This window comes from Harpia harpyja, chromosome 7, assembly GCF_026419915.1.
Source record: "Harpia harpyja isolate bHarHar1 chromosome 7, bHarHar1 primary haplotype, whole genome shotgun sequence".
Taxonomy (NCBI): Eukaryota; Metazoa; Chordata; class Aves; order Accipitriformes; family Accipitridae; genus Harpia; species Harpia harpyja.
The window spans coordinates 29964110-29982667 of NC_068946.1; the positions used below are offsets into that span (position 1 = coordinate 29964110).

Consider the following 18558-nt stretch of genomic DNA (forward strand, 5'->3'; position numbering starts at 1 on the left):
AGAATGTTCAGAAGAATGAGGATTAGTTTTTAAAAGATATGGTGGAAAACAGGGATCGGAATCAGCTGGTCAAGGGGTCTTGGGGGAAAGAGCCATTTGAAACAAGGAGAGAAACGAGAGGGGCGGATGAAAGGTTGGAGGTTGCAGTTTTAGATGTGTTTACCCATGCTGTGAAGGTAGTAAAATTTTTAAGAAATACCCTGAGCAAAGAATGAAAAAACCTTTCACGTGTTATAGAATGTATTGAAACTTGCACAATGCCACTAAAGCCAAGTTTATATTGTTGTACTTATCACATTTTGTCTTTTTAAAGAATTCTTTATAAGAATTACTAAACAGAGAAATAAAATAATGTAATTTCTGTTATCTAATATAAGACTTTATCCCATGATCTGGGATTTGCATTGGAAAATTACTGGTTTGTTTGTTTGGTTTTTTTTTTTGTCTGGGACTGAGTTGAAAAATTGAAGCCTGAAGTACAGATTTGTTCAAGAATATTATTTTTTTAGTATCTCAATTATTCTTCATAATAATCTTATTTTTAGAGATAGCTATCTATGATACTATTTTAAAATAAGATGACTTCTCTAAGCCAGAATTGTGAGTAATGCCTTTTACTGCTGTATTAAAATAGTGTGTAACTTCCTACCCAGTGAAATGAACTTAATGTGCCATTATATGTTTGTAAAGTGGAGTTTTATTCTGAGACTTATAATTTTTTTTAACTGAGAAGATGTAAGTAGAGTTCTAAAAATTAAGAGAAACAATTGTGCATCTTTCCCAGTTGTCGCTGACTCTTGTTGCTTTGTGTTTGTGTGATCTTTTGGGAGTTAGAAATTGGAAGTGAAAATGCACAGCAGATTGGCTCAAACCGTGTTGACTTCCTGCTGATGAAAGGAGACAGTCCCAGTCCTTCCTTCTCCCCTGCTGTGTAGTTTCTTACCACTTTGAAGCAGCTCTAGTTTTGTAGGACTTGTGTTGAACTGATTATATTAAACAACTTGTCAGAAGACTAAGCCAGCAAAACAAAAAAATAAACAAACAAAGTGGATGATCTATGTTACTTTAGGGAGTTGAATTGACTCAGCTAGGTTTTGCCAAGTCCCAGACATAAGGAAAAGGGCAGGGCTATACACAGTCATGGCAGGTGAGTGAGGATAGGTGCCTGTATTGGTAGAGGGATTAGCAGCAATGTATTGCATTGGCTTGGCAAAATACGTTACTTTATCCTCAGATTCTCTGGAGAAGGAGAATGAAAATTGGTTGTTTTCCTGTCAGATGTTTTTAAGCTCAGTTTTCTGCCCTAAAGGAATACAGCTGTTGGTGCAAGTGAATAGCTGCCATTAAAACATGAAGTTAGTAGTTACACCCTGCTCTTACTCTCCAGCTCTGGAGGAACTGAGATACATCTCTTCAGTACTTTGTAGTACTTTCTGAACTCCTTGCTGTTCCCAAGGAGGTCATTGCGCACAGTCTGAGAAACGTTTTTCTAGACTAGGGCCTTGGTTGTGTTATGCTTCTCTTACAACACCACTTAAAAGGACTAGAGTAGTGTAAAGGTAATCTTCAAAGAAAAAACAGCCCCTCCCCAACCTGGCCCTTGCTGTACCTTCTTCTCCTCAGCTTACTGTTTGATACTCTTGGCAAGCAGAAAGTGCAATTCCGCTTGCTCTGCTTGCAGAAGAGAGTAAGAGGCATAGTATCAAATTTTGCCAAAGGTGTCGCATGACCTGTCTTCTTGAAATTAAAAAAAACTTGAAAATTCAGATGTTCTGAAAATAGCTTTTCTGTCTTGTGTTTAGAGTCTTTAAATTAATGTTAAATAGCCTGATGAGCTATACAGTGATTCTCAGCTCTTCTGGCAAGAATGAGCGTAGTTGCTCCTTTATATTTTTCATTGCCAGTCCTTCTTAATCAAAGCTGTAGCTGAAAACTGTAGAGGATTTATGAATCTGTTGCATACTACTTATTGTGCTTTGCAGACTACAGTAAGGGAAAAATGGGCTTAATAGTTAATGAGTTAATAGTTGCTGTTTTATATGCATTAGACTTTATCATATTAATTTTAAATATTCCTAAGCCTAGATTTGTAGACATATTGTCAATACTAATTTCATTTTTTTATTATATTTATTTCCTTTTTGGTTTTATATCAATAAAGTTATATTTTATTGTATATCTTGAATGGTTATTTTGAAAATAGTGTTCATACAGTGTAGGATGATCTGTAAACGTTCTGTGATAACTACTGTCGATCACTCTATTTTCCTTGGTATAGTCTTGATGATTTTTATTTCTAATTATTTCTGTTATGTTACACTGCAGTCAACTATAGCAGTCATCTATTAATGAGGTAAACTTTGAGAGCGTAATGGGACAGAGAACCTAAAATGGGAAAGAGATTTATCTATTAAATGTAGTTAAGTGGGGCTAGGTGTCTTGCCAAAGGTCATAGGAAGAATTTATGACCGAGGGAATATAGCACATTTTCCTTCATGTCCAATTCTCCTACTTGAATTATACAGTCACATTTCATGTGTATTTTCTACCGTTTTCCATGTACTCCAGATATTTGTTATGGAAATTAAGTCCTCAAATACCACTTCTAGATGTTGGGCCTCTATGGTAGGAAAACAGTCTAATAAGTGTTGTGTGTTGAAGTGTTGGTGTTTATATTTTAATAACACACTTCTCTTTACAAACTGTTCTATTTTTCAGTAGTACTGCTTTTATCTTTGTGTATGTTGTCATCAGTTTTGCTGTAAACATGAGATAATCTAGTTGTTTAAAGCCTAGTTTAACACTCTGAACTAATTAAAATTTGGTTTGCTATTTACAATTAAACTGTATATGAGTGTATTAGTCCCTCATCCTTTGATTTAGCTCAGTGTAGTATATTTAGACGTAAGTTTTTATTAAATAAGAGATTAGACTACCATAAATAGGAGAAACGTAGGATAGTCTCATTGCCTGAAGTCAGCAAGAGGATAAATAGGGGCATAAAACTTCCTAGAAATTCATATTTCCAGGCAGGCTTTTTTCATGCTGTATTTGGGGGGGGGGGGAAGTGGACATGTGCAGAAACTGTGAGTACAATTAGCGTCAAGCAGATAAATCCAACTCTAATCCTGTTTACGCTCTACATCAGACAGATGTGCTGAGATTGATTTAGACAAGCCCTTGGCTTATAGTAATTTTTTTTTTAAGTGCCATATATTCTGTTTTTGTTAGATCTTTGTTAAATGCTAAGTGCTGTTAGTTTTACTCTTCCCTAACAACTGTAACCTACTTTATACAGGTTCCCTCTCTGCTCTCACTATGTATGACAGGCCAGCCTGATAGAAGAGATTATCTTTATTCCTTGTAATTAAATTGACTTCCCCCCCCCCCCCCCCCCCCGAAAATACAACAATGGGAAGTGGGTACTGAGTTAAATAAATAGCATGATATCTAATAGATGTATACTTAAATCTCTTGCAAGAACAGATGGTACCCAATATCTTTCTAAGTAATGTGAGAGGACAGTTAATGTCCTGAAACAGCTAGCAATAACCAATATGATACTAACGAACCAATAGGTTTTTTGAAGTTTAAAAAAGTGTCTAATCCAATGTATACTGTATTTTTAAAGTAAACTTGGTTGTTATCACATACTAGAAATATTTTATAAATGTAGCTCATGACTTAAATTTTCTTTATCTGAATTGTTTTATAAAATTTTACTGCATTTGTAATGATCTTATTTTCAGTAAAAATAGAAGATGAAAATTATAGAATATTCCTAGGGACTTTTATGCAGATTTATTTTCAACTTTATTAAAAATTGGCTGTCCTAATCCTACTAGCTTGTTCAATATTTCCTCTGCAATTTAAAACTTGAGGATGATGCTTTTGTACAATTCAGTATTCCTACAGTTTATATGCTTCTCCAAGCCGTATATGGAAATGTATTCCAGTAGAACAACTAGAGTCAAATACTATTTTTGAAAGTGTGGTGCTGCCTAGTAAGAGTGGATTATTTTAATTTTCAAAAGTTTTGATGTGCATCTGAGCAACACATGAATTTGATAAATACAGAGTAAGAGGAAGATATAAAAGCAAATAAAAATCTATCTGGCTGCAATAGTGGCATGAAAAGAAAAGACAAAACAAGCCTTACCTGGCTTATGACTAAATGTTATTCTATGAAAGCTACTGGGGGAATAAAACTTATTTTAACAGGCCTTCATTTCACTTGCTTTGTGCAGGACAAATAAGCTAATGTTTGTAATTTATTTGTGTTGCATATGCATAACATTAGCATAACAGAATTTGTGATATTCTCAGCAAAGCTAATAGTTTAATCCAAAATGTTATTTGTTTAAAAATATTTAAAAAGCAAACCCATTTAGCATATTTGTATTGGTCTGGGGGAATAAATGCTGCAGCTCGGTTATTGCTGCAGAACAGTTGTTACATTTCACATCTCTTTATGTTTAACCATTTTCCTAAAACATTGAGGTTTGTGTGCTGAAATTTTCAGTATGTCTGACAGCGAGACTTTCTGGAAAAAGATAAGCAGACCCTATTAAAAATGCTATTTTTAAAATTAAAGAAAGTCTTAAATAAAGGTATTAAACTATGTAGTTCTAGGTAAGTGATTCAGGATATCACAAGTAAGCGTTTCATTTAAGGCCTACAAAGACTATTTACCCCCATATGTTTTAAAAGAGCAATACAAAGCTTGAAAAAATCAAGATCTCTGATTTGGTAACGTTAATATTAAGGTTGCTTGTACAATGTCCACTCACCCTTTGAATTTATGCAAAATTACAGTTCAAATGGAATCATACAAATTTTTTTTCCCTCCTCAGTCCCCTGGTTTCATTCAATGTATCTTATAGAAGATACTTTTACAGCGATCATTACAGTACTTTGAGCTTTGTTTTGTTTTCATTGTTTGGTGAGTTTCCTCCTGTTTGTGCTGCATACTTCAGAAAATCTGCACTACAGACAATTTCCTGTGTACTATCTCAGTGCACACACAGATTTACTTGTCACAGTATTCCTGCTAAGAATGGAATGATTTTAGACCCATTTTACACCTTAGTAGCTGACATACAGAGAAATTAAGATGGTAAAATGTAACAAGTTGGAAAAATATGTGGGAAGTATAATAACGTCATGGTTCTATCTACAGTAGGTTGTTTGGTATGGAACAGGAAAGAATGGGTTTGTTGAGAATTGTCAGGAGAGGTAATACTGACTTGAGCTTTAGTTGTGTTAGCATTGCTAAGGTGCAATCCTCCAGGATTTCTGGATAGAAGGATGACCACTGCATAGTCTGGTTCAAGAAATGATGTTGAGAAATGCTAGTGTCAAACTGTTACCAGAATTGATGCAGGCTGCTTCTTCCTGCTCTGAAAAAGTACGACTTTCTGACGCCCTCAGCTTCATGTGGTGTAATGAAGTAGGTGATAACTTGGTTTTTGCTGTCTAACCTGGAGTGCTGTCCATCTTTCCCAGGAAGACAGTTAAAATAGACTTTTGCAGCTTCTCCCTGGCACTTCAGTATAGCGTGCAGCAAATATTCATCGAACAGAATCTGTTATGGCTTTTGCTATTGAGAAACCACTTGACTGAGCTGTTGCTAGATTTGGAAAAGGTTTCTTGGTTTCTAGCTTTTCTTGCCTTGGGCTGCAAAGCGACCTTTATTGGTCTAATGTATCGGATCTGCTGTAATTACAAAGAAAGCAGGGAAACTTTTCTTTTCGTGTCCAGAGTATCTGACACCTACAGGAACGGTGACATTTTGCCTTCAGTCTCTGTATTTGACTTTGTTTTTGAGGAGTCAGGTGTTTTACAGCTCAAGAGAGCAGAGGTACCACAGTGGTTCAGTTGATATATCTCCAAAAGGCATTTGGAACTAGTGTCACTGAAGTGATAGTGTCTGCAGCCACAGGGTCCGTGTGTGTAACAGCCCCGAGATAAGAAAACCCTCGCTTAGTGTTCCAGCCTAACACAAATCTTCCCTGGGGTGAGGGTCTTGAACTGTCACAAGAACTTTTGAAACTGTGTTTTTCTTTTACTTGTCTTCTAAAGTAAATTCGTAACTCAAAAATGAAAGACAAGATGGGTGACACGCTTTTGGTTTATTTTTCTATTTTTGCTTAACAATTTTCTGATATGTCTCTAAACACAAAAGGCAGCAGTTGTATCAAATGAAAAAAATACACTGAGCATATGGTCAGCTTGGGTCATAGCACACTTTCTGATCTATGATTTAGGAGAATACAACTGCTATGATTGCTATGATTTAGGAATATACAATGAAGAATTTGCTTTTTGAATGCAAAGTGGTTCACTGTTCTTACAATCTACAATTTTATTCGGTTGTTTGAATATCAGAAAAGGGATTAAATAACCTCTCTGAAATCATGTTATTTGTATAGCTGGAGATGAAGCCATAACTATTTTTTTTAGATATTACTCCTAATCATATTGATATCATATTGGTAACACTTCTTTTTTTTTTTTTTTTTCCCCCCCCCCCCACAGGTGACTCCAGTATGGTTTTACAGGCTCAAGAAGAGATTATTGAAATGAAAGATGTATTTTCAGTAAAACTGAAACGTCGTCGTTTTGTAGGGCAGAAAAAAGGTGGCACTTTGTTGGGTATCACAATTTTTAAATGCTTGCATAAAGAGGAGAATAAACTAACAGACTGTGCTATCCATTTAAATAACTTAAGTGAAGATCATTGTCATTTATGGTTTAGACATCTAAAGGAAATTTTGAATGGTAAGCATTTAATTGGGGTTGATATTATTTCAGACTTGTTTCTATTGGCAATACATAAGGTTGAGTGAAGCTTAGAAAAATATTTTGCCTGTGGAAATTAAGACACACAAATATGAATATTATTGCTGGAAAATGTTTACTACTGAAGTTTTACATGATGAAGTATAAAATTTAGGAAAGTGACAATAATTGAGTAATGCATCTGTAAAAATGAAACAAATTGATGCTATTTTTTGGAAGTGTTTTGGAAGCTACTGAAAATAAGTAGCTTACTGTATTCTGACTGAAGAGTCTTCTGGGAAATCTGTTTCCTAAAGAAATAAAATATTTTGTTGATGTTTTCACTCGGAATTGCAGCACATCTGATGGTACTACAGTTGTTGCAGTACTGGGAACTCTTCAGGGACTTCCTGGTGACTGTTTAGGAGCTCCCACTTGAGACCCACAGATTCTTTAAGAGACTAATGGGAAAGGTTTTCATCTTCTTCATAAATTCACAGGTGGAAGTTTTAAGGTTCTGTAGGGCTCTTATTGTATAATTTGATACAAAATGTATTGACACTAGCTAGTGATGAGAGGCAATTCTTTATTTTAAAAATATCTTTCTGTGTTTGCCTGGGCTAATGCCAGTTTCAGGGTGCTTTGTTTAACCCATAATAGTTGCATTTTTTTCATGGAAGCTGTATCAAATTTAAGAAAGAAGTATTCACCATTTAGGGGAGAAAACTCCCACAACAAATCAAAGCCTTTCACTGTAATTTAATACCATCAATATTGGAAAGACACACAATATAGCACACTTGTGATTTAAAAAACCAAAACAACAAAAAAACCTCCACAGACTAAACTCTCTGATTTAGCTCTGAAATGTGTCTCTGTTTACAGGCTATAGCAAATGAGTTTGTTTATTACAGAAGAAAAACAATCCATCTTGTAATAAACTATTAAAACTCCAGCTGAATTGTTAATACTGAGCCAGATTATAGAATTCAAATCTTGCACATCTGTAGTGTTTGTAACAACACTTTCAATAGCAATTTATAGTGTGCTTCTAGTAAAGTGACTTTGTCAAAAGCAGGTATTAGAGAAAGTAAAATAACGTGAGTTATTAATGGTGCATTCTTACATTGTTTGCTTACGATATGCTTTGGATTTTCCAAAAAAAAAAAAAGTGTATTAGAAAGAGCCTTCCCTTGCCCCTTTTTGAAGGACTTTATCACAAAATATCTAAATCTGCAAAAGTGCCAAGATTCTTGCAGATCTCCAGCTACCCATAAAGGCAAGGACATTTGCATAAGGAGCAAATGTCTGTTTTGTTCCCAGATTACCCTCCATCCATGAGGAGCAGTGATACCATATGTTCACAGAAAAAAAGCTGCAGTATCTCTTGCTCAGGTTGCCTTGACTTCGAGGTGCAGTCTCTGTTTTATAGCTTTGTAATTGGAAGCCACCTGAACCTGAAAAAAAAGCATTCTGTGCAGTGCTGCTGTTTCTAGTTCTTCCTTCAGCTTCAGTCTTTCTCCAAAAGCTCAAACCTTGTGCAGATTTTTCCTGATCTCTAATCAGCACATTTTTCTCCTTTCCTTCTACTTCAGGAATAATCATGACTTGGAGAGATAAAAATAACCAAATACAACCCCCAAAATATCATTTACTAATGTGTATTTGTTTTAAGTTCTGTAATTACAGTAAGAGTAGTTTTCACACTGTTACATTTTGAAGTCTGAGTAGATATTCAAACTGTCTTTCTATCCAGAAAATCACCAAAAAAGCAGCAGTATTTCTGCATTCAGTGTGGCAGAGAAACGTTATGAGTTTTTCAAACAGTGATGGTATAGTAATGGTATAATTCCTAAAAAAGTCTTCTGATTTAAAATGTACCAAACATTGGTAGGAAGTTCCCAGTGGGATTCAAGTCAGTACTAAAAGTATAAAATGCAGATAAGTTCTGTTGAGTTCTCAATAACTGAAATCTCAAAAGGCACATTGATCTATCTCTGCTTGAAACAGTGATGAATTTTCATCGGTTTTGCCGCAGCTTGTTTTCATAACAGCGCTGGTGACATCTTTGTTAATGAACTCAAACTGGCTCCTTTTTGGTTTCCTTATGAACTGCAGGATAAAGTTAAAATTTCATCCTTCCAAAATAGTCAAAATTTAAGTGTACGTGGTTTTTTTTTTTTTTTCCTAATCTGTCTGATCACAAAATAGATTTTCATTAACTGCTGCTTTATTTACTTGAAGGGTTTTTTTACTGCTTCTAGGCTGGAGCAAATTAAAAGCAGGTGGTTTACCAAAGTAGAGTGTATATATGTTTGGGTATGGCTGTCAGTAAACATCTACTTCATTTGTCAGAATGGCTAAATATTACTAAAAGGTGTGTCTCCTTTGAAAATAAATGCAATTTCTATTTGTTTACCTTACTCTGACAAGTTTTTAGATTTTTATGCATATACATTAATTAAGGAACAACAATAGCAAGTTTAGCAGTGACAATATGAGCTAGAGTTTTATCTGGTGATTTGTTCTAATGAAGATTTCATTTCTTTTCTGAAATACCATGTACACAGTTTCCCTTTTGCTGTGTGTTTTGTGTCTGACATGAATGTTTCTTGCATGGATTTTCATGTTCGTTCTTCAATTTAAAATCTAACTAGGCTATAATTTTTTATGAAGCCCATTGTCATGTAAGTGAGCACACAGATATATTGTTCAGAATTTAGTTACAGTGGCTGCTATTATGGCTTTTTGTGTGCGTGTGACAGGGTAACAAAACACATGTACTACCATCTTCCCACTTTTAAATAAGTTCTTATTTTCTGCATAATGCTGCTGTTCAGATGCATGCCAGCTAGATGTGAAGAGCTTGCTCAATGATAGGGTGTTCAGGAAAACTGATCTTCTGTATGTTGCATATTTGTTAAACTGATGTAAAATAACCACTGCCACCTCAAGGCATGCACCTATGGAGCCTTGGTTCTGGGCTCGCTCCTGGAAAGCCCCAAATGGCAGCTTAGACAGATTCTAGTATGCTGTTGATCTCACGTTGTACACCTGACTCTGAGCGATTTCCATTTCTACATTGCATCTTTTTGTAGTGGACTTACGGGCATGTACAGTGGGGACGTACTGTGTCGTGGAATTCACTGTTTAATTTAAAATCCTCTGTGCATGCAAATGCCCAGTGTTTCTTAAATGGTTAAGACAGGCCTAGAAATGAGAGAAAATGCATAATTATCAATGCTTATCTGGCTTTTTTTGATTTTTTTTTTTAAATTTTTTTTAGCAAGATAAGACTTATTTTTGTTAACAGTTGATTTGAAAAAGTTTTGCTTAAAAACTGTAAACTAACAGAAGACAGTAAATATGGTTAAGAATAAATGATAAGTAGCAAAAAATGCATGAAGTGCACTTTATATTTATCTACTATTCTGTAGTATCTCTCACGCTGGGATTTGATATGAATGTCTGAAACTTCATGCATGAAGTTTTAATTAAACTATTAATGTTAAACATTAACTTTGGTTAGTTAATATTAACAGTGGTGTCTCCATAGTTACATTAACAGATCTGTCTCATATTATTAGTTTTTTTCATGTATAATATTCTTACTGTTGTATAAAGTATTTATAAATGTATGCAGTAATGACATGATTCCAGCCTCTTAACTTTTGTAGCATAAACCCATTTTCATAAAGCTAAGAACTGAAAGCAGCACAGATGTATGTCTGAGCATAGCGTCTCTGCTGCCCTATGAGCTTTTGTTTTCAGAATACCCTGATTGACCCACCACCCTTCATGGTTCACTGATTCACTTGATAGATCAAGTTTAAACTAGTGCATATTAGCACATTTGTTAGTACTAGAGGAACAGTTGGCCTTCCTGCTTTAGGCTGCTGGTTCATTTCAAATGGAGCAGCCACAGAAAACAATAACAGAATACCAGTTAGGAGAACACCAAAAGGCTGACAGACTGAAATCGGTTGCAGACTGTAGTAAATGACATGGATTCATTCATACAGATGTTGTTTAAAGGAAATGAAAAGATTATTATTATTTAAAAATACTTTTGAAGAAGTTTCACTATATAATTGTGTGAAAGTTTAATTTTTGACTCTTATTGGATATTCTTTCATTAAACTCAGTTGTTTGGTGTGTTATAACACGTCCAGTGCATGCTGGGAACGATAAATAGCAATTTTTATTGTGATCATCCTTTCATGTCGGTTGGCGGTCATTTGGCACAAACAAAACCACATCAGTAGTGTACCATATCTTTGCTCAAATGCCTTGTTTATGATACTTCTTTCTATAAATATAATAGTTTACCTCGCTAAAAAAGTAAATCGATATTGAAGTAGTCATAAAGAGAATATGCTAACATTTTTATCCTGTGAATTCATTTGGTTGTTGAAAATCTCACTAGGATTTATGTATTAACTCTGATCTACTTTTCAGCAATAGCCTAATATATAGAATCATAAATACAGTTCCTGGCTTAGAATCATTTAATGAACAAATTTTTGGTTAAGAAAAAAAACCAAACCCCAACAAAAATTCAACTGTTTCCTTAAAAATCTAGGCATTTTTTCCCCCACCAATTGAAAAATCTGTATTCTTTTGCCTGATTATGCTTTCTTTTAAAACTTTGTATTGCCACCTGGGACTTAAATTTTTACAGCTAAAACTCAAAGTGAGATAGTGATGTTTGCTTTTTTCCCTTCAGTTTTCTCCTAATGGTGGTTTAGCAGTATTGTAACTCACACTATCTGGGTAACAGAATTTATGACACTTCATCGCCTTTCTCTACTTCTGCAAACTCTGTACTTTGCTATTCTTTTCCTCTGCTTTGTGTATTATAAGTATATTTTTATATATATGTATATTTTTAAGTTTAAAGGTAAGCTTTACTTACAAATCAAAGGCTCTGTAGTCAGCTTTTACAGTTTTGTGCCTCTGGGTGTTGGTGGGGGTTGAGCATTTAGGGCCAGCTGACCACAGGTAGGAGTTCCTCTAGAGAAGATAAGAAACATGACAGCATGTTTATGGATGTGGCTAAATCTTTTCTCTTTTAAATCAGGAGTCCTTACTCTTGTAGTTTTCAATTTAATTTCTATTGACACTTTAGGCGAAATATCAAGTCACAGAAATTATTTTTTTGGTCTTAATATTTTTATGACTTCTAAAAGACTGCAACGTACCAGATAGCAGATTTCCATTAAATGTCTTGAATAATGATTATTAGAATGTCTTGATGATGATGATTTATGTGTTTTAATAGTGCTTGGGAACTTGTGTAGTCTTTCTTGTTCGTGTTATAATTCCTATGATTAGAAATTATGCTACAGTACATACCTGCAGTGCTTGTTTCTGTCTCTAGAGAATCAAGAATAATTTAGTAGATAAAATAGAATGGACTTCTGGAGGTTATCTGTTCCAGCTTCCTGCTCAGAGCAGGTGAGCTTCTAAACAAGATCAGGTTGCTAAAAGCCATGTCCAGGTAAGTTTTGAAAATCTCTAAGGATGACATTCCACAGCCTCTCTGGGCAATGTGGTCCATGGCATAACCACTCTCATCGCAAAGAGTGTTTTTCTTTATTTCAGATTGGAGTATTCCTTGCTGCAAGTTGCATCTGTTGCCTCTTTGTCCTTGCACCTGCAAAAAAATCTGGCTTGGTGGTCTTTGTTACTCCCACAGTAGATACTTAAGGACAGCATTTAGGTAGATTCTCTTCTCAAGGCTATACAAAGCCACCTACCTCTGCCTCTTGTATGTGGCCTGTTCCAGCCCCTTGTTGTAGTCACAGTTCTCTGCTGGACTCATTCCACTTTATCAGTCTTGTGCTAGGGGCCCTAAAAGTGGATGCAGTTTTTGAGATTCAGGCTCAAAAGATGTTGAATACACAGGCGTAGTGATATCCTTTGAACTGCTGGTTGTCCTCTTGTTATTGCAGCCTGGTAAGTACTTGGTCTTCATGGCATCAATGGCCCACTGTTTAGTCATGTTCAACTCCTTGTCCATCAGGAAGGTCAGATGCTCTCTAAAGAGGTGCTGCATAGTTGGTCAATCCCCAGCCTGCACTGTTAGGGTTTTGCTGGACCAGGTGCTGGACTTTGTGTTTGTCTTTGTTGAACAACTTGAGGCTTTTGTCAAACCTTTCTTGTAGCTAATCAAGGTCCTTGTGAATGGCAGCCCTGCCCTCCAGCATATCTGCTGTCCTCAACAAGTTCCCTGTTTTCTTTTTATCTCCTTTTTAAAGGAGATACTTTTAAATATAGGTACTAAGGCTTATTAACGAAGATATTCAGGATTCATCAGGCAGTAAGGATTCATCAGGATTAATTTGCCTTGCAATGACATCAGACTGTAACTGTGTAACATTTTGCCATAACTATAATTAGAAATCTTGTTTTTTATGTATGCTGTCAAGTTATAGCAGCAAACTGATCCAGTAATTTCCTTCAGTATCTTTAAGAAATCTTCTAAGATTTACTAACACAAAATAGATAATATGCTAGTTTTCATTTCCAGATTGTTTGATGTGTTTAAATAAGTGAAAAAAGAATCTATGGGACTTCTATAATTGTTATGTTTTGATCTTAAGGAATACTTTCCCCTTTGATGCTGAAATAGTGTTTAGCTGTAATTTCTCTCAGGAATTGTTCCGGTTCAGTTGTTGAGGTAGAGTAAGTGGGAAGAGCTTCAGGAAGTCCCAGCTTGACACTCTGAAGGTACATGTGGCTGTAAAAATTGAAGTAATACTCTACATGGGGCAGGAAAATGTGCTTGCACTCTTGTTTCCTTTTGGAATTGTGGCCTACTACTAATTTTGTTCTTGAATGTTGAAAGCAGTGTACTTGCCAGATATTCTAGCTTTCATTTGGCTAAGAAAGTGATAGTCTAACCTGATACTAAAAGAAAATTTAGAATTTATAAATGAATTAATTGAATAAAAAATTGTTCAAATAATGTATTTTAAATAACTATCAAAGAAATATCAATATTGCATGCCACCCCATGCTTTTTGTAGCAAACCAACCTCACTGAATCATGGTAGTTGTAAGAATTCTAGAAAAGAGAACTTGAAAAGTAATGTTATTGTTTTAGTATGAATTATTTGCTATTAAACAAAATGCCATATTCCAAATAATAAAATTAATTCATGGGGTAATGTCCAAGACAAGGTACTGTTTGCATAGCAGTATTTCTCAGTGTTGTTTGCTCAGAGTTCACTACTTCAAAGACCTAAATGTAACTTTTAAAAAATAAAATGAACAATAAGTCTCACGTTTCTGAATGATAGTACCAAGTTTTCTTTGTATTTCTTCAGACCTCCTTCAAGATGAGGGAATTTCATTTGCACTGTTTGATTTGCAATCTCAGAAAACAGAAGTCTTGGATTGTAGTATCAGTTTTGTTGTGTGTTATTGTCATATACCTGCTGGGAGTGTTTCATATTAAATTCCAAAAAGGATATGTTTTGATGTTTGGGGTTTTTTGTTGTCACCCGATGTTGTAACTTTGCCACATTCACCCTGCTCCTGTATCAGGGTTTAACTATGTTATGACATATACTTTTTTTTTTTTTTTTTTGGTCCTATAGCATTTTGGTTAGTGTGTGATTCATTTCTACTCTTTATTAGCTGTACATACAAAAGTAATCAGTACTGTAATTTTAAGATAAATAGCACACATCCAAGAAGAAATTGAGACTTTTTTTAGACTATAATTTACTTATCCTGTTAAAGTACTGTAATGGTTCTAATATTAAAAATTAATTTAAGCTGTAAGAATAGCTGGGCTGTGTGTAACCTTAAATGTTTTGTGTTTTCTTTTTAGGCTTTCAAAATAGACCAAAATCCTTAAAAGTGTTTGTTAATCCAAGCAGCCATAAAAGAGAAGCCACTCATGTTTATTATGAACAAGTTGCACCTCTTTTTAAGCTTGCTGACATCAAAACTGATGTCACAGGTAAGTTGCTTCAAAAGCATAGTTTAATCCTTTGTGAAACTAGTATTTTAAGCATGCAAGACAATTTTAATTTACTGCTAATCCTTATTGGCTTTGACTGCAAGTAGAGTATTTGGAACTGTAGTTAATACAATATATTTTTATTTCGTAAAAAATGTTTCAGTAATTCTGTTATTCATTGACTATTTTTCCGCTATAGCTATCAATACTAGTAATATATTTTTTTATTTTTTAAAGCAAGCATTCTATAAAAAGAAACAAGCTTTTAATGTCTGACAGTCTTTTACATACTTGCTAAGAGTTGTTCCTGCATTCTGACAAACACATGTCTTTAAATATTACTTCTCTTCTGAGAACATCTATTGGCCTGACAACATAAGAGGGGCTTATCCAAAGGAAGCATTATTTCTGGATTCTGACTCAGTTTCAGTGATGACCTAGAAGCCTAAGGGATTAAGTTCTGTGATGACAAGGGCAGTTTTCACGAGGCACATGGGCATGAGTTCGTGTCTGGAGAACGTGAAGGTACAACTTTAATGTTGTACTGATGCTGCCTTCTGCTCAACAATGGGTTCCCCATAGCAGGTTAGGATTTAAGGCCCCAATTTCTGCCAGAGTTCTGCTTTATGTCCTGAATTTGCCCTTTGGCTGTTTCATTTGACTGAGTTTTTGTAAGAAATTGAACAGGAAAACAATGAATTTTCTTAAAGCAGTAAAATATTAATGATCTGATCATTACTTCTGCCCCCTTCTGTGAAGAGACCAAAACTTATGCTGCATCAAATTTGGTCCCAAAACAGACCCAAGTTTTCAAAGAAATGATATCAGTATTTCCCATTCCAAATATCTTTTTAGCCATAGTATTACAATTCCCTTTAATACACTGCTAATTTTTGGTTATGCAATTCATATCCAAGTGAGGTGTAAACTTTGGTGCAAGACATTTTAACACCAAAAAGTCTTTTCTTATGTCTGTTGTAATTGGCTTGCAAAATAATCAGTTCCAGCTTAAACAAATTATACGACAGAGGGCTCAGCCTACATACAGTTGTCCCTTAAACTTCTTGTGAAATCATGACTAGTTTAGGTTGCAGGCCAAAAATCATTCTGAGCAAATCTGATTTAGGCATGAGGATAAATGATTTTATATATAAATAAATTTTTATATATAATATATAAAAAATTTATATATGTATATAAAATAAGATTTATCTTGCTGATTTTATTACTTTTGTCTATGTATTTTTTAATTACTTAGCCCACATTTTAAAGTAAAATCAATTGAAGATTAAAGATCATAGAATCATTTAGGTTGGAAAAGACCTTCAAGATCATCGAGTCCAGCCATCATCCATGCCCACTAAACCACGTTACTAAACCATGTCCTGAAGTACCCCGTCTACTCGCTTTCTGAATACCTCCAGGGGTGGTGACTCAACCACTTCCCTGGGCAGCCTATTCCAATGTCTGACAACCCTCTCAGTAAAGAAATTTTTCCTAATATCTAACCTAAACCTCCTCTGCCGCAACTTGAGGCCATTTCCTCTCATCCTATCTCCAGCCACCTGACAGAAGAGACCAACACCCACATCACTACAACCCCCTTTCAGGTAGTTGTAGAGAGCGATAAGGTCTCCCCTCAGCCTCCTTTTCTCCAGACTAAACAGCCCCAGCTCCCTCAGCCACTCCTCATAAGACTTGCGCTCCAGGCCCCTCACCAACTTGGTTGCCCTTCTCTGGACATGCTCCAGCACCTCAATGTCTTTCCTGTAGTGAGGGGCCCAAAACTGAACACAGTACTCGAGGTGCAGCCTCACCAGTGCCGAGTACAGGGGAACAACCACCTCCCTGTTCCTGCTGGCCACACTGTTTCTGATACAGGCTAGGATGCCATATTCATATTCAGCCATCTGTCGACCAGCACCCCCAGGTCCTTTTCCACCGGGCAGCTTTCCAGCCACTCTTCCCCAAGCCTGTAGTGCTGCATGGGGTTGTTGTGACTGAAGTGCAGGACCCGGCACTTGGCCTTGTTGAACTTCATACGAATGGCCTCAGCCCATCGATCCAGCCTGTCCAGATCTCTTTGTAGAGCCTCCCTACCCTCAAGCAGATCGACCCTGCCTCCCAACTTGGTGTCGTCTGCAAACTTGCTGAGGGTGCACTCAATCCCCTCATCCAAATCATTGATAAAGATATTGAACAGAACAGGGCCCAACACCGAGCCCTGGGGAACACCACTTGTGACCCGCCGCCATCTGGATTTCACCCCATTCACCACTACCCTCTGGGCTCAGCCATCCAGCCAGTTTTTCACCCAGTGAAGAGTACACTTGTCCAAGCCATGAGGCGCCAGCTTCTCAAGGAGTATGCCATGAGAGACAGTGTCAAAGGCCTTGCTGAAGTCTAGGAAAATAACATCAACAGCCCTTCCCTCATCCACTAGGCAGGTCACCTGGTCATAGAAGGAGATCAGCTTGGTCAAGCAGGACCTGCCTTTCATAAACCCATGCTGACTGGGCCTGATCCCCTGCTTGTCCCGGACTTGCCACGTGAGTGCTCTCAAGACAAACCGTTCCATAATCTTCCCCGGTACTGAGGTCAGGCTGACAGGCTGGTAGTTCCCCGGATCCTCCCTCCGACCCTTCTTGTAAATGGGAGTCACATTGGCAAGCCTCCAGTCCTCTGGGACCTCCCCTGTTGACCAGGATCGCTGATAGATGATGGAGAGTGGCTTGGCAAGGACCTCTGCCAGTTCCCTCAGTACTCTTGGATGGATCCCATCAGGTCCCGTGGATTTGCAAGTGTCCAGATGGCGTAGTAGGTCACCAACTATTTCCTCCTGGATTAAGGGAGGTATATTCTGCTCTTCATCCTCACCTTCCAGCTCAGGGGGCGGAGTACCCTGAGGATAACTGGTCTCCTTATTAAAGACTGAGGCAAAGGCGGCATTAAGTACCTCGGCCTTTTCCTCATCTCTGGTGGCTACGTTCCCTTCTGCATCCATTAAAAGATAGATATTCTCCTTGGGATTCTTTTTACTGTTTATAAATTTATTTATAAAAACATTTTTTGTTGTCCCTTACAATAGTGGCCAGATTTAGTTCTAGCTGAGCTTTTGCCTTTCTAATTTTCCCTCTGTATGATCTAACAAGATCCCTGTACTCCGCCCAAGTTGCCCGCCCTTTCTTCCAGAGATGATAAACTCTCCTTTTTTTCTTGACTCCTAGCAAAAGCTCCCTGTTCAGCCAGGCCGGTCGTTTTCCTCAGCGGTTTGACTTGCGGCACAAAGTGTGAAAAAGATTTTCCATGTTAGAATTCTGTAGTGATAATTTCTTAACTTCCCTTAATTGATGAGGGTATGTGAGCAGCTTTATGTAAGTGTTGATTCTTACAGACATATTTTTCACCTGCAAGGCATAGACGATAGTGTAAACAGATTAATAATAACGCTGTCTTCTTAGAAATTAAACTTAGCCTTGTTTGGTCACAATTTTTTGTAGAAAGGTTTTTTTGTTGTGCAGACCTTAGTTGCAGATGACTGACTATGTCATATTGTTAAATTAGTTATTACTTTAAGCAACTATTTAAAGAAAATTACCTTTTTAAAATTTTATTCCTTACTACTGGTTAGTGTTTCTTTTATCTTTACTGTGAACAAAATCTTGTTTGTTAGACTCTCTTAAAGGCAGCATTATCATTAACCTGTGTAAGATTACGTTTTTAGCTACGTAATGTCACCTGGAATTCTAAAGCTGAACTAATAAGTCAAATTGGTATCAATAGTTTTTTAGATTAATTACTAGAAT

General features: G+C 36.3%; 1 protein-coding gene across 2 annotated transcripts in view; it reads left to right on the forward strand.

The window, feature by feature from the left end:
• Positions 1–18558, forward strand: part of CERKL (ceramide kinase like) — a 61180-nt gene that overhangs the window by 18928 nt on the left and 23694 nt on the right. Inside the window, exons 2-3 of one of the 2 annotated variants that reach the window (XM_052791438.1) lie at positions 6538–6780; positions 14621–14752. In XM_052791438.1, coding sequence (XP_052647398.1) covers positions 6538–6780; positions 14621–14752 — 375 coding nt within the window. The remainder of the gene's footprint in view (positions 1–6537; positions 6781–14620; positions 14753–18558) is intronic. The other variant, XM_052791439.1, reaches the window with a different exon arrangement.